The following is a 22,598-nucleotide window of genomic DNA, read 5'->3' as shown; positions in this document are numbered from 1 at the left end:
GCCCTCAGCAACTCCCCGCTCCCTGAGGACAAATGTCACAATGCTGCCAATGCCCCCAGGCCCTGCTCAGGCAGCTCTGACCCCTCCTCTGCACCGTGGGTGGCCCCAGCCCATCCACTCCGCTTGGCTCTGAAGGCACCAGAGGCACTCCTGCCCCGGGCTCACCTACCTTTCCTCTGGGTAGAGAACTCTGCGCTGCCCTCCCCTCACACACACACACAGCTGGGCTCCCTACCTCCTCCAAGGGTCTCCTCATCCTGCCTTCTTGGGTCACCCCCCCAACACGGCCTAGTCTTTCTTTCTCTGCTCTCCTAACCCCCTGCAAAGAACCAATAAACTGCAGAAGACACTTCAGAATCTGTTTTGTCTGGGAAAGATATCCTGGCTACTATGAAGATTTGTGATTTCACTGATGGTTCTCAGTCATGTTCGAAATAAGGAGCTAGCAAACTACTGAGGGCTCATGTGTGTAAATAAAGTTTCACTGGCACTCGGTCATGCCCTTTGGTTTATGCACTGTCTGTGACTTACTGTAGAGCTATAGGAGGAGAGCTAAGCACTGCTACATGGACTACCTGGTCCACTAACCTGAAATACTATCCACTCTTTAAGAAAAGTTTGCTGATCTCTATTCTAGGTAATTTAGATTTACAGATAAGGGACCCCCAACTCTGACAAAGCAATTTCACATAACTAGATCTGGCTTGACTTAGAAAGCCAAAAACGACTTTAAAAATGTATTTAAGAGCTAAAATAAATAACAAAACCACTAGAACACATCCTTTCAACAAGTGGAAAATACAGGGCCTCCTCCAGCTGACATGGAAAAGGTCACATCTCTTCCAACAGTGACAATAACTCAGGAACAAGTTGATAAGGGCTCACAGCGTCCAGTATGCAAAGAGGATTACACAGGTGAGAAAGAAGTCCAACAGTTACCCTGAAACCACGACACTGACAGTAGTTATACTGTGTTGTGGTTAGAACTGCATGATGCATGACCTGTATGTAGGAAGAGCTTAAATGGCAAGGACTCAACTCAGCAAACAGAGCTCTGGGGCTTCTGCAAACAACAGATTTAGCAGTGACAGACAGCTACATGACTTTCTGTAGACGGACTTTACGAAACTAAAGACCAACTCTGAGCCAGGGCTATGGGAGACTTCTTATCATAGCTGTGAACTGTATCACAGGTGGATTTAAGAATCACTTAAGAAACCCCAACCCATAATATTAATTCACTAAGTGTTTTTCCTCTCTAAATTTAATGCTAGTATCTACAGATGGAATTGTATCTACAACCCGGTGCCTCTTACTCCTGAATTCAGAGTGATAATTTTGAAACTGTGACATTTGATTACGTGGGTTTCCCCTGCCAGAATGGAACTGGTTCCTTTAAGTCTTCCTAGGGTCCTGCTACCTGTCATGTTACCCCGTGATGGACGTTTTCACCTTTCTCCGACCTCCACCCTGTCATCAGTGTACCTTATAGTAAACACAGTGGAGCCAGAGTCCTAAAGTCCTGCTGATATAAAGTCCTTCTGTTCTAATTATACTAAAGCATCTATCTTGGCCACATCAGCCATGGAGTGAGGTCACATTAATTTAGGAGTCTGAGACCAATGATTTTGCTTTTTCTTAAATCTTTAGAGAGCAAATAAAGCAAAATTACAGTGGGAAGGAGAAAGTGGCTTCTCATGGTACTCTTTGGTTTTTTTTTTTCATTTTTATTTTTAAAGACTACTTCACAAGATGCAGCTTCTGCAGAAACCAACATGACAAATGACATGTCTTAGGAGTCTTAAGTTGGTAGGAATCTGATTCTGGTTCCTTTTCGGGAATGAGTTGGGCAGCATACAGGCACAAAAAGACAGAAGTTTGAAATCTTCAGTTCTAAGGTTTTTTAATTGATTCCCAACTCACTGTTTATGCTGGGGATCTTAAAATAATTTTCCTCACAGAAATTATTTCATTACTGCTTCTACAGCAAATGCACGCTTTTTATAATTCATTGGTCTTCAGGAACTGAGGTTCTATGCTGTCTCACTTCAATTTTTAAAGCCCATTTATCATCTCTGAAACCTTTGTTTGCTTGGTTCTGGCTGTACTTGGAGTCATACTGATTCCTGTGATCACGCCCACAACTTGACCTAGAGAGGCAGGCCTTCTTTTTTTAGCCTTACAGTGTTCCATGTACACGCACATGCTCTTTGGCACACCTAGGTGTTTGTGTGTGTGTGTTAGTTGCTCAGTCATGTCCGACTCTTTGCAACCCCATATACTGTAGCCCACCAGTCTCCCCTGTCCATGGGATTCTCCAGGCAAGGATACTGGAGCGGGTTGCCATTCCCCTTCTCCACAGGATCTTCCCAACCCACGGATCGAACCAGGGTCTCCCACATTGCAGGGAGATTCTTCACCGTCTGAGCCACCAGGAAAGACTATTAAGTGTTTACAGTTGAATAAATGAAGAAGCTTAAGAATGCTGCTGAAAAAAAAAATCAAGATCTATTTTAACAATGATAAATGTCTTCCATTAACAGGGATAAATGTTTTCCAAAATGAGATTTTTTAATGTATTAAAAAATATAAAAAACTTACTGATATAAGTTTATAAAAATGTATGGAAAAAGAATTAAGAAAGAACTCATTAGAAATTCCCTGGTGGTCCAATGATTAGGATTCCATGCTCTCACTGCTGAGGGCCTGGGTTCAATCCCTGATCAAGGTACTAAAATGCCACAAGCTGCCCAGCACGGCCAAGGAAGGGAGGAAAAGAGAGACTGAAGGAGGGAAGCAGGAAGAATAAAAGAAGAGAGACAGAGAAAGAAAAACAGAAAGAACTTGTTGACAAAGATTAATTCAAAGTTTTAAAGACTGATGCATCAAATCTGAAAAGAGGTACACACAAGGATTTTTCATTAGTGTTGTTTACAAAAATGCAAAAACTGCAAACATAAATGTCCAAGTAGCCATCACTAGAAGACCAGCCAAATAAATTGTTATATCCTAAGAAGGGAATGCAGTACACACAAAAATGATATATCTATCCTGAAGAGATGCCTGCAATATATCAACCAGTGATTACCAACAATCACATAAAAAGTAGTCACATTTCTGTAAAATTACAACACAGAGGGTATATGGGAGAAGGAGCTTTCTGCATATATTTGAACACATTAAAAAATATCTAGATAGAACAATGTAGTGGTTATTGATTGTTGGTAGTCTGCTCTCTTAAGATTTTCTTGATTTTCTTTCTTGGACTTTTATTAATGAGCCCTTATTACTATTTTCAGGAAAAGAAAAATCAAAACTTACCCAACTAAAAGAAGAAGCGCACAAATCACAACAAATCCCAAAGTATACTTTAGTGCCATTTTAACTTGCTAGATGTCAAAGGAAAAAAAAAACATTCCATTTAGTAAAACTTTTAAAATATAAAGTATTCTTGCTAGAGTGTAACAGTATTTTCATGTTCAATATACATTTATATTCAACTGTACAAAGTTCCTCTTTATTGAAAAACAATGTATATAATACATCTTAAGTATCTTTCACACTATACTAGATTTTTTAAATCTTTTCAATGATTAGATCTCATGAAAAGGTAGTACACCTAAAATATAATGAATTCTTTCTGGGAGACTGAACAGTAATTAATTTACTTTAATAAATACCAGAATATTTAATAAAATATTTCTCAAAATAGGGAGCAATCAGAATCTACAATGCCCATACCCCAATTCATCAAAATGGGTTAAGTAATAATTAAGCAACAAATATTTAATCTATATGTTTGGATATATATATATATATAATATATAAAACATATACTTATAAAAATTTATTTTATAAATATGCATAAACATATATAAAGCACATGCCATGCCAGGACTGCTTCTAAGAACTTTACATATGTTAAACTCATTTCATACTTACAACACCCCTGAGATAGGCACTCCCATCCCTGCTTCAGAGATAAGGAAACTGTGGCCCAGAGGTAAAATAATTTACCATATGTCACAGAGGTGCCAAGGGATTAAACAAGGACTTGAAACCAAGAACTCAGTTCTTTAAAGTCTGTGCTTTCCTTAGTACGCATAATATAAGCCAAAGTTTAACAAAAACACAAACCAGACACTCTAAATACATGGAAAGAAAAGTTAATCTCAAAGGAAAAGCTACTTCAGTGAGAAAAGAAAACAGGACTTGTCTCTTGGCCTAATGAAATCTCTAAAATAATCACCTTTTAAAATGTAACTTTATGCTTCATATGATAAATTCTTATTCACAAAGGAGTTGAGACAGTCTTTAGGAAAATACCTAGGGTAAAGTTAAGGAGGGTCAACCACAGGGGATGGGGAAGATGCACTTGAGAAGCAGTGAAGAGAGGAAGCACCTGCTCATCCCGTTTAACAGCAAATCTGTGACTAGCCACTCTACCTTACACACCCTGGGTTTTCAAATACAGAATTACACAGTATCTGCAGATAATAATTCAACTTTCTTTATAAATATTTAAACACTTTTTCCTCTAACAAATTGCACTGACTACCACTCTGGGAATCATTTAAAATATTGCTGATGTACTTTGCTAACGATCTTAACGCAAATGCTGTAAAGTTTTAATAAGCACGGCTATGCCTAATGCTGGCTTTTGAGTGAATATATTTGCTTCTGTATTTAAATGTTACAGAGCAAAAACAAGTTATGAAACAAATTCCTGTAACTCAATAAAAAGACAAAATAAGTTTATTCTTTTATGCTGTTTTTCCCTTAAATTAGAAATAAAGTGTTCAATTTTGGCAAATACCTTTCAACATACAATTTCTTCTAGGACCTATTAAATTACTATATATTAATAGAAGTGCTGGTTCTAAACCACCAATGCATTCCAGAGACAGGCCCAACTCAGTCATATACTATATTAACGTGCTTCTAAGATACTCCTGAGTTCTCCCTGCTGATGTTTCAGTGAAGAGCTTCATGCCAAGCCTTCAGCGCCCTTGGTCTGCAGGTTTGGACATGCACGTGTGCTCTGCTGACCAGGTTTCTGTATCGGTATTACTGTGGGATCAGTAAGGACAGTCTGCGAGTCCTCCTTTCCGTCCTAGAACACAGGTCAGCAAACCACATCCTGTGGGCCACACGCAGCCCTCCTACCTCACATCACACTCACTGTACACTGGCCTTACGCAGAAATAAGTTTGCTGACCCAGCTGCAGAACTGCTCGAGAACAACCGTCACAAGTACCCTGTGACTCCTGGGCCCTGGAATATAGTTAGTTTGACCCGGGGTGTGCTGCAGGTATAAAATGCACTCTAAATTTCACAGAATGTGAAAAAAAGTAATGTCTCATTAAAAAACATTTTTGACTATCTGAAATAATACTTTGAACATATAATATTAAATACAATGTGTCATGAAAAGTAATTTTAATTGTTCTTTCTACTTATTTTATTGTGGCTACTAGAAAACTTTAAATTCACATGTGGATTACATTATATTTCTATGAGACAACACTGCTCGAGAATAAATTCAAAGTCACATTATTTGAAAACAGGAAGAAATAATCCCTTTCCCCCTAAATTGAGACCTCTAAAATAAAGCTACTTACAGTGCATTTACCAGTATCATCCTCATCCTTTTCTTCATAGTAGAAGTAGACAAAAGGGATCCAGAAGAATACACAGAATAATATAACAGAATATAAGGCTGCAGAAAGAATGAGATGAGATATAATAAAAACACACCAACTTAACAAACGTTTCAAACATATAGGTACACACACTCCAAATTCACTCCCCTATCTGACTCCTAGACCTGCAACTTGATATGTATGTGTAATATCCAAATCAACCTTTTCTGAACCCTGTTTCATGAAGTCAACACCATTATTATCACATAGCAAATCATAATTCAAGTTAACTTTGGGGCAATTTTTGACAATCATGATACTAAATGTGTCAATAAATTGTAGCCTCTTAACATCTCAGGTCTTAAGATGTACACACCACAGTACTAAGAACTTTCTATGAACGATCTTATGTAAATAAACTTTAACTTCTATATTCTTTCCAACTTAATACTGAGTACAGCTGATACATTTGCCAGTCACTCAAGTTAAAGAAACAGCTGTAACTGATATGATCCTTTTGTTGCAAATAATTACCCCAACCTATGTCTAAAAGGAGAATAGAGGGGCAGAGGAGGAGATGGTTAGATGGTATCATCCACTCAATGAGCACGAATCTGAGCAAACTCCAGATGACGAAGGACAGGGAAGCCTGGCATCACGACAAGTCAGACACAACCCAGAGACTGAGCAAGAGTTTAAAATATGCAATGTTATGAAACTGATCTTATGAAAATACAACTCAGGACAGAGAAAATGTAAGAAACAGTAAAATCAGATTCAAAGTTAAGTGATATGAAGTTCTATTTATCTGCTTTAAAATAACATTAAATTTGAGATACTTTCAACCAGTAGTCAAAGTATTATTTTTAATTCAACATAGAACTTGAAATTTCAACAGCTATAGATACAGCATTTAATATAAAAACAACATAAACAATTTTTCAGTCTCAAGAAACCTAAGAAATCTGTGTATTTACATTTATTTTCATACACTATTTCATGGGAAATAGTGAATATCAAATTATATGAAGGAACCACAGGATGAGACTCATTATACTCCTTTATCCAAAAAAAGTATTATTAAAGGTTTGTTAGTAATATATAATACTTAAATTACTAACAAATTAAAAGTATTGTTAGTAATGTATAATAAAGCTAAATCACTCATTATCTTGGGAAGAACGACTGTACAAATTACAGAATTTTTAAACATGATCTAAATAGTAGCTAGCACTGTTTCATTTTTCTGGAAGTCACTTATGAAACAGCCCCCACTAAATGCAACATAGTTAAAAAAAAAAAAAACTCAGAACAAACAAGACTAAATAATTGATAGAACGGTCAGAGTTAATTTATACTGCCTAATCACAACATGACTGTCAGCATACTGAATTTTGGCACTACAAATACTTTGTGACATCTATGCAGCCTCTTAATATTGTAAGACACTAAAAACGACAGTAAATATTTAAGGGTAATGAATACTGATGTTTCTATTGTAAACCAGAGAATAGCCAGAATTCACATTTTTATTACAAATCTAACAGCCAGTGGAAATAAACAAGTATTCAAAAAAGTACCAAAATACTGGCTGGACCATAAAGAAGGCTGAGTTCTGAAGAACTGATGCTTTTGAACTATGGTGTTGGAGAAGACTCTTGAGAGTCCTGTGGATTGCAAGGAGAACAAACCAGTCAATCCTAAAGGAAATCAGTCCTGAATACTCACTGGAAGGACTGATGCTGAAGCTCCAATATTTGATCACCTGATGCAAAGAGCCAACTCACTGGAAAAGATCCTGATGCTGGGAAAGATTGAGGGCAGGAGGAAAAGGGGACAACAGAGGATGAGATGGTGGGATGGCATCACCAACTCAATGGATGTGAGTTTGAGCAAACTCCAGGAGATGTGAAGGACAGGGAAGCCTGGTGTGCTGCAAAGAGTCAGACAGAACTGAGCAACTGACCAACAAAAAGCTTCAAACACTTAAACATAAAAGAGAAAGTACTATACATCACCCTAAACACTATATCAGTATTAGGACTGAAATAATCAAATAATTTGTTAAGAATGGGAAAAACCCTAAATTACAACAGAGTTTATTGGGCTGATAGCCATATGCCAAGCTTGATAAACTGACAGATGCAGTAAGGTCTGCCTTCAGCCTCAGCATGTCCGTGTGTCTATTCTTGGTGGCCCTGGCCTTGGCCTTGACAGGCACAGAGCCCAATGACTATTTCATAAGCATTCCCAATATTCAGTGGCCAAAAAGCATGATTAACAAGGTGCTCTTCATTATTCACTGGTGGCTCAGACAGTAAAGTGTCTGCCTACAATGAAGGAGACCTGGGTTCAATCCCTGGGTCAGAAAGATCTCCTGCAGAAGGCAATGGCAACCCACTCCAATATTCTTGCCTGGAAAATCCCACTGATGGAGGAGCCTGGTAGGCTACAGTCCACGGGGTCAAAAAGAGTAGGACAAGGCTGAGCAACTTCACTTCCTTTACTTTCATAATTACTAGGCGTTAGGGAGATGCAAACTAAGTCCATGAGAGGCTACAGACCCCAGAATGGCTACAATTAAACCGACAATACCAAGTATTGACAAGAATGCAGAACAACGTACTTTCCCATGCTTTCCAAGAGGGACTATATAAGCACAACCTTGTGGAGAACTGTCTAGCAGCTTCTCACCAAGTTAACACATACCCACCATATACCCAGACAGCTCCACTCCCCCAGCAATGAAGTGCAGCAACACATGCAAACTCTTTCTGCCCAGAGAAGCCTGCCTGAGGGGCAGAGTCCAGGGTTCCTACTGGCGATCTATGATGCAGGCACAACTGCCTGAGTGACCAGTTAAGATTACCACAAGCACAGACTCCAAGAAGGACAGCAGCTGTACCGTAAGTCACAGCACAATCTAAACAAGCTGGACTGCATGATTCTGTATTCAGCAGTATATATCCACTGATCAATTAGGACTATCAGGTGACAGCCAAGGGCCAGGTTTCCAGGTCAAGGGTCAGCCACATAAGCAGATCCCCCTGAAGACAGGCGATAGGGAAACTATCGAGTCTGATTCACAAGAAAGTTGACAGCAATATTATTAATAGTGATCAAAACCTGGAAATGACCCAAATGTCCATCCACAGGTGAACAGATAAGCTGAGTGGTACAGTCATACAAACAGCAATAAAAAAGGAAAAACTATGAATACCTGTGATAAGGATGGACCTCGCAGACCTTAGGCTGAATAAAACAGCACAGACACTGGAAGACGTGCACCTTCTGAAAGCCACTCAGTCACGTCCGATTCGTTGTGACCCCACGGATACAGTCCATGGGATTCTCCAGGCCAGAATACTGGAGTGGGTAGCCTTTCCCTTCTCCAGGGGATCTTTCCAACCCAGGGATCAAACCCAGGTCTCTCACATTGCAGGCGGATTCTTTACCAGCTTAGCCACACAGAAGCCAACACCTTCTAGTACCTTCTAGTACATCTTAAAGAAGTTCCAGAACTAGCAAAACAGGCTTATTATGAAGCAAGTCAAAAAAGTATTTGAGGGCAGTTACTGACTATAAAGAGACATGAAGATGAACAGCAACCAAAAATCTCATACGTTGCTGGTAAGAATACCCAGAACAAGTTTCTAGGAACTGACAGCTGAGGAAGGGAAGTGGGGAAAAAACACAGTTCTCAAGAGACTCTAGGATACTGGTCTGTGCAGGGCTGCCCTGACACCACATCCTAAGCCATTTGCCTGTAATCGGACTGCTCTTTTTCAGTGTCCTTCAAAAAGATTTTTTCCTTTAGCATGTAAATGTTAAACTGTAAAGAAGGAAACTAAAAATACATTAATATTTTCATGTGTTTCAGATCAGTTCTAATGCCAAGTTGGTACTGTATATCTGTAAATGAAAAAAATGCTATCATGAAACAGAGAAACTGATTCTTTTAAAGTTATACTTCAAACTGATAGCTATTTTCAAAGGAAAATTATTCTTAACTCCAACAGGAATGACACTCTCAAATCCTGACATCTTTATAAAATACATCTTACTTGCAGCAGTTTTTGTTAAAAGATTGCTACTAACAAGTAAAAGATAAACAGACTTTTTGGTTTAATAGTCCCACTAAAATAAAAAAAAAGTACTAAAAAAGAAATTTTAAACCTCACATCTACAGAAATCAGCAGAAATTAAACTCATAAAACAAGTAATTTTTTAAAAATAAAACTAGCAAAAACAAGTGAACAGAAAGCCATCAACTCTCATAAAGCCAGACAAAAACTGTGGCAAAGAATGCATGATAATTCTTAGGATGTTTTAAATACACACAAAGCAAACAATGTATCTTTTGAAAACTGCATCTTTATAACTCACATAAGAATTAACTTGGACAAATCAGGCTTTGGAATTTCTAGACGTTCTTTATTCCTCCCGACTACCAATGAGAAATCTGAGACATAGAATAGCTCAGTCAATACTGTAATAGCATAATTAATCATTACAAAGCTTTTTGTTTTAGATGGTCAGTATTAAGATATTCTGGGAACTCTAAAAGCCTTCTAAAATTATCCCACTGGCCCAGATGAAGCAATCTGGGGTCAACACTGCCAGCTGCACACACAACACCCATCTTCCTTTCAGCTCACTCTCCGTTTTGTCTTTCTTCCTTCGACTTTCTGCCTGAATTGTACACATGACAGCTTAGATTCCAGCCACGTCTCTGGTCTCTGTGGTGGCCTCAAGGTGGGAATCAGGTACTAAGGATGGACAGGGAAGCAAGCGGAGGCCCTGCATAATGCTGCTACACCAGCCTGAGTACCTCTCTCCAGTCTTACTTTAAGAGAGACTGAAAAACCATTCCAGCCATTTATTTCTGATCTGTTCACACCAGCACAGAATGTTGCAGGAGAAATGAGGTAACCCAAACATTCACCCCTGAGCTGTCACGTCCTTCATGGTCCTGTCTGGGAGTGGTCAGTAGATGAAGCTCAATTAGTCTGTGCCCCTGAACATGGCAGCGTCGTGATGAGCAACCTAGTACAGGTTTGAAACATACTTCCCCTGATAATCAGCAGCCCTTTAATAAACACCAGGCCCTCCAACTAAAATGGGAGGTATTGTTGCCTGATCACTGAATAAAGAGACCAAAATCTGTTGTTGTTCAGTAACACAGTGGTGTGAAAATCTTTGCAACCCCATGGACTGCAGTGAGCCAGCCCGCCCTGTCCTTCACCATCTCTTGGAGGTTGCTCAAACTCATGTCCATTGAGTCGGTGATGCCATCCAATCTCATCCTCTATCATCCCCTTTTCCTCCTGCCTTCTGTCTTTCCCAGCATCAGGGTCTTTTCCAGTGAGTCAGTTCTTCACATCAGGTGGCCAAAGTATTGGAGCTCCAGCTTCAGTCCTTCCAATGAATGTTCAGGACTAATCTCCTTTATGATTGAATGGTTTGACCCCCTTGCAGGCCAAGGGACTCTGAACACTACAATTGTTGGGAGTTTTCTCCAATACTACAGTTCAAAAGTGTCAATTCTTCAGTGCTCAACCTTCTTTACGGTCCACTTCTCATATTCATACATGACTACTGGAAAAACCATAGCTTTCACTAGATAGACCTTTGCTGGCAAAGTAATGTCTCTGCTTTTTAATATGCTATCTAGGTTGGTCATAGCTTTTCTTCCAAGGAGCAAGCATTTTTTAATTTCATGGCTGCAGTCACCATCTATACTGATTTGGGAGCCCAACAAAATAAAGTCTTTCGCTGTTTCCATTGTTTCCCCATTTATTTGCCATGAAGTGATGGGACCAGATGCCATGATCTTAGTTTTCAGAATGTTGAGTTTTAAGCCAGCTTTTTCACTCTTCTCTTTCACATTAATCAAGAGGCTCTTTAATTCCTCTTTGCTTTCTGCCAGAAGGGTGGTGTCATCTGCTTATCTAAGTCTATTGATATTTCTCCCAGCAATCTTAACTCCAGCTTGAGCTTCATTAAGCCTGGCATTTCGCATGATGTACTTTGCACAGAAGTTAAATAAGCAGGGTGACAATACACAGCCTTGACATACTTCTTTCCAAAGTTTGAACCAATCCGTTGTTCCTTCTTGATCTGCATGTCAGGTGGTCTGGTATTCCCATCTCTCTCAGAATTTTCCACAGTTTATTGTGATCCACACAGTCAAAGGCTTTGGTATCGTGAATGTAGCAGAATTAGTTTTCCTGGAATTCTGTTGTTTTTTCTATGATCCAACGGATGTTGGCAATTTAACTCTGGTTTCTCTGCCTTTTCTAAATCCAGCTTGAACATCTGGAAGTTCTCAGTTCACATACTGTTGAAGCCTCGCTTGGAGAAGTTTGAGCGTAACTCTGTTAGCATATAACATGAGTGCAATTGTGTGGTAGTTTGAACATTCTTTGGCACTGCCTTTCTTTGGGATTGGAATGAAAACTAACCTTTTCCAGTCCTAAGGTCACTGCTGAGTTTCTAAATTTGCTGACATATTGAGAGCAGCATTTTAACAACAACTTTTAGGATCTGAAATAGCTCACCTGGAATTCCATCACTTCCACTAGCTTTGTAGTGGTGCTTCCTAAGGCCCTCCTGACTTCGCATTGTAGGATGTTTGGCCCTAAGTGAGTGATCACACCATCATGGTTATCTGGGTCATTGAGATCTCTTTTGTAAAGTTCTGCGTATTCCTGCCACCTCTTCTTAATATCTTCTGCTTCTGTTAGGTCCATACTATTTCTGTCCTTTATTGTGCCCATTTTTGCATGAAATGTTCCCTTGGTATCTCTAATTTTCTTGAGAAGATTTCTAGCCTTGCCCATTCTATTGTTTTCCTGTATTTCTTTGCATTGTTCACTGAGGAAGGCTTTCTGATCTCTCCTTATTATTCTTTGGAACTCTACATTCAGATGGGTACACCTTTCCTTTTCTCCTTTGCTTTTCACTTCTCTTTTCTCAGCTATTTGAAACGCCTCCTCAGACAATCATTTTGCCTTTTTTGCATCTCTTTTTCTTGGGGATGGTCTTGATCCCTGCCTCCTGTACAATGTCACAAACCTCTGTCCATGGTCCTTCAGGCACTCTGTCTATCAGTTCTAACCCCTTGCATCTATTTGTCATTTCCAATGTGTGCCCATTAGGAATTTGATTTAAGTCATACCTGAATGGCCTAGTGTTTTCCCCAATTTAAGTCTGAATTTGACAATAAGGAGTTCATGATCTGAGCCACAGTCAGCTCCCAGTCTTGTTTTTGCTGCCTGTATAGAGCTTCTCTATCTTCAGCTGCAGAGAATATAATCAATCTCACTTTGGTGTTGACCATCTGGTGATGACCATCTGGTGATGTCCACGTGTAGAGTCATGTCTTGTGTTGTTGGAGAGGGTGTTTGCTATGAGGGTGTGTGCCACTGCATTCTGGGCAAACTGTCGGCCTTAGCCCTGCTTCATTTTGTACTCCAAGGCCAAACTTGCCTGTTATTGCCAGATATAAACCATGCCTCCTAATCTGATGAAAGGGCTTCTATGGTAGCTCAGTGGTAAACAACCTGTGTGTCAATGCAGAAGCAGCAGCTTCGATCCAAAGGTCAGGAAGATCCTCTGGAGAAGAAGATGGCAAGCTGCTGGAGTATTCTTGCCTGGGAAATTCCATGGACAGAAAGAGTTTGGCAGGCTACGGCCTATGAGGTCTAGAAAGAGTTGGACACAACTTACCGGCTTAGTGATTAACAACATCAATTAACAACAATTCGATGAAACCACTGTTTTCATCCTTGCTGGAAGTATTCCCATATGGCTATAAAGAATTCTAAAACCAGCCAAGTTCAGCTGCAGGGTTTGAAGAGTAACAGTTTTGTGAAAGGGTCACAAGGAATACTAGTACAAACTGCTATGCTCACATCCATTCCCTGGTGACCAGTAACACGTAAACAGATCATGGGAGGAAAGAACCACATGGTAGTGCTAGGCGGTTCACGGCACTCTCTAAACATGGAAAGGGCACCTCTCGATTCAGTTTAGCAAACCAGCAGAATCTTCATATTCAAACCTGATGAGAAAATGATAAAGGAAAATCACAGGCCAGTTTCATCTCTAAATCAAGCTTTAAAAGAATCCTAAACAAGATGGCAGCAAATGAAATCTAGCAAAAAAATTAAAAAAACAAACCCAAAAAGCCACCACCATGACCAACCTAGCATTATCCAAGGAATGCAAAGATGGGTTAAGAACAATCTATTCATGTAACACATCACTTAGAAGAATGAAAATATGAAACAAACTTCACATGATTATCTTCCCTGACAAATGCATTCAATTTCACCAAACATCTACTGAGTATGTTCCAGGCATCATTCTGGGGTCAAGGATCAGAGCTCACATCTTCCCTCCTCTCACACAGCTTACTTCTAGTGGGGAAAAGAAAATATTGAGAATCACTAAATTAAACTACTCAGAGTACATTAAAAAGAATCTTAAATCAGTAACAAAAACACATCTCAACTGCCAAAGTATACTTGAACCAGAAAGCTAAAAGAGCCAATAAATGTTAAAAGATATGCAACTTCATTTCCAAATAAGAGAAATGCAGATTACTGAATGATCACCTCACATTTGCCAAACTGGCAAAAACTACAAATACAAGGTGCTATCAAAGTTCTGGGTCCAGAACAACTAGAAAGAGTACAGCCTCCTAACAGGACTTAAACTGGTACATTTAGAAAAATGCTGGTGCACTATTTAGGGCGTTGAAGCTGCACATGACTTATGACCCACTGATTCCACTGCATGTATGTATTTTTGCACACACACAACAGGAAACATGTGCAAACACATTCACCGTTTGTCCAAATGTCCAGAATGATCACCATGCAGCATATAGTTACACACAATGATAATAAAGTGCATCTTATGCAGTAACATGTGTGAATCCTAGGGACACGTGACTTGAATGAAAACAAGCAAATAAATCCACATACAGTTCAAAAGTATGAGGATACAGCATGGTAATACTATAAGGCAAGCAAGGAATTAACACAGACTGAATTTAAGCAGTGTTTATTTCTAAGGGGTTGGGGAGGAGATGGCATCGGGGAAAGGCACATAGGGGACTGCAAAACGCTGGCTTCAAATCTCATACCTTGTCTACTTAATAAATATTCTGCAAGTATAAAAGTATTATGTGTTGAATAAATAACAAAGCTGTCAACATTTGCAAAACAGCTGTGGCAGGCAGCCTCTAAAATGGCCAACATCTCTGATACTCATGCCCTGCTTCTGGGTGTGGGCTGGACTACACTCACTGCTGATAACAGAGTATGAACAAAGCGGGGGATGAGTGACTAAAAAACTCTGGCTTCCATCTTGCTTGCTCCCATGTTATGAGCTGCCCTATGGAAAGTGCATGCAGCAAAAGCTGATTTTGCTGAACACAGACAGCCCAGGGCTGAGGCCGCCTCTGCCCATGCCCTGGGACACCGCTGTCCCTGCTGACAGCTGCATCTGGACCCCTGACCCACAGGGACGTGAGATAACATCCATCTGCGGTGTTAAACTAAGAAGTTTGGAGGCACTTCGTTATACAAGAGATCATCTGCACCATTGCTGGTAACACAGCAAAGTGATTAAAACATTCCAATGCATGATCTGACAGTACAGAACTTTCAGAATAAAATCATGTATAGGTTCTGACTTAAAATACATCATCTGACATGGTCTGAAGAACAATCGTTTCTCTTAAGGACTATTTTGGTTGGTTGTTTCCTCTCTCAAATTAATTCCAAGGTTTATGCTGCAATGCTATTTTTATAACAAGAAACTGTTAAAATGTTAAATTATACACTCAGGGAAAAGGCTAAGCAATTTACAATGTAACGCACAATTGCGTAGGAACTAATGATGACTACGCTGTTGACGCCAAAGCTACTTAGAAACATTTGCTGAAATACCAACACATAAAATACACATACACAGTACATACATAGACATAATGCAGATTAGCATTACTAACTGACAATTCTTGGAAGCCATGTTGTGTGATACACAAAGAACCACATTCCAGTTTATAAACCTTGGTAATTCATAACTTTGCAGCCTCATTTTTCACATATGATTCTAACTTTAGAAAATAGAAATCATAAAAATGCAAGTCCCCTCAAGTTTTAGGTCATAATAATAGCAGCTGTCCTGCACTAACAGCCTATCATATATCCAGCACTGTGCTATACTCTTCACCTGTATCTGCTCATTAAATAGTTCCCCAAAAACTTTGTAATAAAACTGACATATCAGAAAATGCACAAATTTTAAGTTCACAATTAAATGGTTTTTAGTAAATGTATACACTTGAGTAACTAGCACTATGATCCATGTTTAGAGCATTTCCATTACCTCAAACAAGTTGCTTTGTGCCATTTGCAATTAACCACACTCCAACTCCTAGTTTGAGGCGAGGACTCATCTGATTTCTGTCTCCAGAGACTTGCCTTTTCTGGACATTTCATACTGAGGTAATTAAACAAGAGGCAATCTTTTGCATCTGGCTTCTTTTACTAAGCATGGGGCTAAGAGAGTTTTCTTCTTTTTTTCTGTGAAGAGTCAGATCTTATCTCAGCTCTGCAGCCTATACATCTCTGTCACACCCACTGAGCTCTTGATGTTACAGCATGAAAGTGGCCAGAAAACAGGAATGCCAGTTTGCCGACCCCTCACTTACAGTGCACACACAGAACACATTTCACTTAAACACTCACTGGTTGCTGGACATGTGGATTCCTTCCAGTTCTGTGCTATTATGAAAAAATGGTGCTGTGGAATTTGCACATATATCTTCGTGTGGACATTTTATCCATTTCTCTTGAGCGTATTCCTTGAAGTGTAACTGCTGGATCACATAGTTTAAACTAAAAAATTTAACATTTTCAGTTCAGTTCAGTTCAGTCCTTTCCAACTATTTGTGACCCCATGGTCACAAAGCCTGCAGGATGCCAGGCCTCTGTCTCCATCACCAACACCCAGAGCTTGCTCAAACTCATGTCCATTGAGTTGGTGATGCCATCCAACCATCTCATCCTCTGTCATCCCCTTCTCTTCCTGCCTTCAATCTTTTCCAGCATCAGGGTCTTTTCAAATGAGTCAGTTCTTCTCACTTGGTGGCCAAAGTACTGGAGTTTCAGCTTCAACATCAGTCCTTCCAATGAATATTCAGGACTGATTTCCTTTAGGATGGACTAGTTTGGTCTCCCTGCAGTCCAAGGGACTCTCAAGAGTTTTCTCCAACACTACAGTTCAAAAGCATCAATTCTTCAGCACTCAGCTTTCTTATGATCCAGCTCTCACATCCAAATTTGACCACTAGAAAAATCACAGTTTTCACTATATGGACCTTTGTCAGCAAAGTAATGTCTGCTTTTTAATATGCTGTCTAAGTTGGTCATAGCTTTCCTTCCAAGGAGCATCTTTTAATTTCATGGCTGCAGTCACCATCTACAGTGATTTTAGAGCCCCCCAAAAAATAAAGTCTATGACTGTTTCCTCATCTATTTGCATTGAAGTGATGGGACCTGATGCCATGATCTTATTTCTTTGAATGTTGAGTTTTAAGACAGCTTTTTCACTCTCCTCTTTCACGTTCATCAAGAGGCTCTTTAGTTCCTCTTCATCTTCTACCATAAGGGTGGTGCCATCTGCATATCTGAGGTTACTGATATTTCTCCCTGCAATCTTGATTCCAGCTCAACTTTTTAGGAAAGTTGAAAGCTGCTTTTCAACCCAACACACCATCTGACATTTCCAACAGCAGTGTTTGAACTTTCTAATTTCTCTGGATCTGTCAATACTTGGATAGTATCTGGTTTTTATTACAGCCATTATGAACTGAATGTAGGTCTGCCCCAAAATGCACAGGTTGAAGCCCTAACCTCCGATGTGATGGTATCTGGAGGTGGGACCTTTGGCAAGCAATCAGGATTAGATCAAGTCCTGAGTAGGACTCCATGGCATGATCTGAGTGTTTAGGGTAAAAGGAAGAGAGGGCTGGTCTCTGTCTCCCTCTCCTTCCCCCAGTCCCCATGTGAGGACACAGCAAGAAGGTAGCCCTCTGCAAGTCAAGAGAGGAACTGAATCTGCTGGCACCATGATCTTACGCTTCCCAGCCTCTACAACAGTGAGAAATACCTGTTTAAGTCACCCAGTCTGTGGTACTTTGTTACAGAGCCTGAATTGAGATAATCATTCTAGTGGGTGTGCAGCAGTATCTCACTGGGGATTTAATCTGTATTTCCATAATGATTAACAATGCTGAACATCTTTTTATGTGCTTACAAGCAATTTAGAAATCATTATTGATGAAAGTATGCTCAAATACTTTGCTAATTTTTAACTGTTTGTCTAATTAGTGATTGGTAAGAATTGGTATTACATTCTGTATACAAGCCTTATATGACATACGATTTGCAAATATTGTATCTGTGACTTCATTTTTTTAAACTGTCTTTTGAAAGGCCACATTTTTAATTTTGATAAAGTAAAATTTATCAAGTTTTCTCTTACTTGCACCTCGTAAATTTTGATATGCAGTATTTTTATTCTCATTCAGTTCAAGCTGAGGAGGGAAGAAGTGGTTAGAAGGAAGGCAACAGACCTAGTCCAAACTATTACACACTAACCACTGTCCTTACCAGTCTGCAAGTATAAACAGTCCTCTGGTTGATTTCCAAAGCACTGAAGTTGTTCTTTTGTCAATTCTGTATTGCTTTTTGGGGAGAGGCTCTGTCAACCTTCTTACTTGGCCATGTGTGAAGATACAATCCCAGCCAGATCATACACTCTTAATGTGGAAGTACAAATTATCCCTCTCATATACACAGTGCTATGGACCGTTTCTGTCCCCCCCAAATTCACACACTGAATCTAACCCCAGTGTGTTGGTGTTTGAAGGCGGGAGGTTTTCAGGTCATGAGAGTGGCGCCCTCGTGAACGGAATCGGTGCGAGACAGAAGGCACATGAGAGGGCCTGCTCTCTCTGCTGTGTCAGGACACAACAGGAAGACCAGCATCTGCAAACAGGAAGCAAGTCCTCACCAGACTCCACACTGTCAGCACCCTGATCTTAGGTTTCTCAGCTTCCAGAACAGACAGAAATAAATGTCTGTTGCTAAGTCACCTAGTCTGCAACGCTTTTGTTATAGCAACCCGAACTGATTAAGACAGTACTAAAAAGTGGTCACGTTATGGATGTTTTGTTTTGTTTGGCCATACCTGCAACTAGTAGGATCTCAGATCCCTGACAGGATCAAACCCAGGGCCATGGTAGTGAAAGCCTGGAATCTTAACCACTAGGCCACCAGGGAAGTCCCAGATTCTGGATAAATTTTTAAAGCCAAGCACAAGAGAACATTATACATATTTGATACAACTTGTGAAAAAATAAAGTCAAAGATGGTTTCTGGACTGAAGTAACTCAGTAGTCAAGGCTATGGTTTTTCCAGTACTCATGTATGGATGTGAGAGTTGGACTATAAAGAGCTGAGCACCAATGAATTGATGCTTTTGAACTGTGGTGTTGGAGAAGACTCTTGAGAATCTCTTGGACTGCAAGGAGATCCAACCAGTCCATCCTAAAGGAGATCAGTCCTGAGTGTTCATTGGAAGGACTAATGTTGAAGCTGAAACTCCAATACTCTGGCCACCTGATTCAAAGAGCTGACTCATCTGAAAAGACCCTGAGGCTGGGAAAGATTGGGGGTAGAAGGAGAGGGGGACAACAGAGGATGAGATGGTTGAATGGCATCATCAACTCAATGGACATGAGTCTGAGTAAACTCTGGCAGTTGGTGATGGACAGGGAGGTCTGGCGTGCTGCGGTTCATGGGATCTCAAAGAGTCGGACATGACTAAGCAACTGAATTCATTGAACTCAGTTGCTATTCACTGACCACCAGGAAATGTATCGAACATTAACAACTTGAGGACCAGCTGTTCTAGAAATGTTAAGTTTGAGATGTGAACTTTTTGGTAGAAACTGTCAAGTGGACCACTGGACACAGATGCGAAGTTCAAGAGAGGTGTGCAGAGCAGTGACACCTGCTCAGCACTCACACGTCTCACACTCCTAGCATGGTGCAGAGGCACTGCCCCAACCTCATCACACACGTGGAGAAGCCAGAGAGAAGTGAAGGGACCTCAGGGTACCCCGGCACGATTCACAGATTACACAGCAAGTTCAGAGTAACTGCATAAACTCCTGCTACAAGTGTTCAGCAACTAACCAACCGGGAGAGAGGAAAAGTGTCCTAAAAACTCTCCTGTGTGTGTGCTAAGTCACTTGGGTCATATCCGACTCTTTGCAACCCTGTGGACTGTAGCCCGCCAGGCCCCTTTGACCACAGCATTCTCTAGGCAAGAATACCGCAGTGGGTTGCCATGCCCTCCTGCAGCAGATCTTCCTGAGCCAACGATCAAACCCGCGTCTTTTACGTCTGCTGCACTGGCAGGCAGGGTCTTCACCACTAGTGCCATGTGGGAAACTCTCTGAGATGCTCCAAAAAAGCCTGCCACAGGAACAGTTTTGAAACAGGATGGAAGGAGGCAGGGCACAGCCTTTAAAAGAATGACATGGCCTGAGAATACAACATAAAATGATTAGAACTAAACAGGTCCAAGATGACAGACGAGTCCGCTTCCACTACACCTTGAGTCTTAGTGTATGCTCACTGCAACCCACCGCAGACCAACTGGCACACCCACAGGCACAGCGACCTTCTAAGGCTGACCAGAGCGTTAACACAACTGGGTGGTGGCTCAATCCTGGAAATCTCTGGCCCTTCCCCAAACAGCTAGACTATCCCTCCCAGTACTCATTATCCTAGGAAGCTACCCACCCCTATAAAACACCATCCCACACCCTGGGGCTGCCCTCACCTGCTGAGATGGCACACATGGTCTGTGGAGTGTGTTTCTCTCAAAATAAATCCACTTCTTACCTGTCACTGTGGCTCCCACTGAGTTCTTTCCATGACCAGACACCAAGACCCTGAGTTTTGTTAAGTCCTGAGACCAGGAATATCATGATCTCAACTAGAAGATCATGGGTACAAGCCCCAGTCTTGGTCTTGGTTCGGTTTGAGCCTGGATGTGTGTGGGTCCAAGTTCAAATCTGAGATGCAAGGTTTCAGTTTGAAACCTTGGTCAATCTTATTCATCCCAGTTCTATAATTTAATTCACCTAAATTCGCACACTCTTGGCAAACTCTGTTTCCACTGCTGCTGCTGCTGCTAAGTTGCTTCAGTCTTGTCCAACTCTGTGCGACCCCGTAGATGGCAGCCCACCAGGCTCCCCCACCTCTGGGATTCTCCATGCAAGAACACTGGAGTGGGTTGCCATTTCCTTCTCCAATGCATAAAAGTGAGAAGAGAAAGTGAAGTCGCTCAGTCGTGTCTGACTCTTAGCAACCTCATGGACTGCAGCCCACCAGGCTCCTCCGTCCATGGGATTTTCCAGGCAAGAGTACTGGAGTGGGGTGCCATTTCCACTACAGAATTGCCTAATAGCAAAAAGTGAGAATTTATTAAATAATCTGTGTGGCGTTGTTAGAAAAAGAGCACCCATAAAATGGAAACAATGCAGTATACATGCACCCACGCCCCACACACATATATGCAAGAGTCTCGCAGCAGCAGCACTGGGAATGGCCAAATGCTAAACAAGCCAGCTAGTCACCAACAGGAGCGTGCATAAACCACGGTACACGGCTACAAGGAAGCATTACACAGCAATGGGAATCAACAAGGCACTGACACCTGCAACAACATGGATGACTTTCAAATGTAACACTGAGCACTGAAGAGGCCAAATAGGAAACCACACACAGGATATGATTCAATTTTTATGTACACACACAAAAAACCAGCCCGAAAATCAGCATCAAGAGGAGACAGGGTCGCCAGAACCAAGTGACAGGACAACTACAGACAAGCCAGTACAGCAGCCTTGAATACCCTGGCTCCTGGTTTGGGCTTTCCCTGCGTCTAAACCGCCCTGCATTCACAGCAAAATCAGAACATGCATAAAGAAAAATGATTGAGTAAAAGGGAAATTCACTTAAAAGAAGCTAAAGGAAAGTAGATGGTGAGAATTAAAACTAAAAATTTCAAGAACAGTCACAGAAGAGAGAAAAACATTTACAATTAATTATAATAAATAAAAAGAAAGAATTTAAAGATAAAAATTAATTAGAGGCCAAACAGAACTCAGATAAAAGGCTAAGCATATACAGAGGAGTTAACAGATAAGAGGCTCAAATGTGACACTAAAACAGAACTGAGAGCCAAAGACTCTCGCAAGAGAAGCTTTAAAAGAAAATATCAAAGAAACCTGAAGGCAAAGATGAATAAACAAAAATATTCAAAAGGAAAAGAAAAATGAGTCAATGTTTCTGGGGTGGGCACAACATCCTCTGATGAGAGAGTCTTCTTCTGAGTACAGGGTCACCACGAGTACAGGTTAAAGGGGCAGAAGTAGGCAATTCACCAGCTTCCCAGGTGGCACTAGTGGTAAATAACCTGCCTGACAATCAGGAGACATAAGAGATGGAGGTTCAATCCCTGGGTCAGGAAGATCCCCTGGAGGAGGGCATGGCAACCCACTCCAGTACCCTTGCCTGGAGAATTCCAAGGACAGAGGAGCCTGGTGGGCTACAGTCCACAGGGTTGCAGAGAGTCACACACGACTGAAGTGACTAAGCATGCCTGTGTGCACACACACACGCACAAGCTAGTCTACCCTCCCAGCCTTCTGCGAGCTCCAGGAAGCTGTCTTTGTAGGCAGTTTCAGTTAACACAGCCTGGTAACAACCGATCAGCAGCTGAGGTATCTGCAGCAGGATTCACTTCCACAAAGTTTCCAGAAAAAAACACCCAAAGTTCTATTAATACAACAGAAGT

General features: G+C 40.8%; 1 protein-coding gene across 1 annotated transcript in view; it reads right to left on the bottom strand.

Annotated features, from left to right (window-relative positions):
* LMBRD1 (LMBR1 domain containing 1) overlaps positions 1-22,598 on the bottom strand; it is a 144,496-nt gene that overhangs the window by 78,949 nt on the left and 42,949 nt on the right. The window contains exons 4-5 of the mRNA XM_069599500.1: positions 5,622-5,719; positions 3,322-3,389 (exon numbers count right to left, since the gene is read on the bottom strand). Of these exons, the coding sequence (XP_069455601.1) occupies positions 3,322-3,389; positions 5,622-5,719 (166 nt within the window). The remainder of the gene's footprint in view (positions 1-3,321; positions 3,390-5,621; positions 5,720-22,598) is intronic.

This window comes from Ovis canadensis, chromosome 9 (assembly GCF_042477335.2).
Source record: "Ovis canadensis isolate MfBH-ARS-UI-01 breed Bighorn chromosome 9, ARS-UI_OviCan_v2, whole genome shotgun sequence".
NCBI classification, from domain to species: Eukaryota; Metazoa; Chordata; class Mammalia; order Artiodactyla; family Bovidae; genus Ovis; species Ovis canadensis.
The sequence above is the reverse complement of the archived record's forward strand: the minus strand, read 5'-3'. Positions and strand labels throughout refer to the sequence as shown.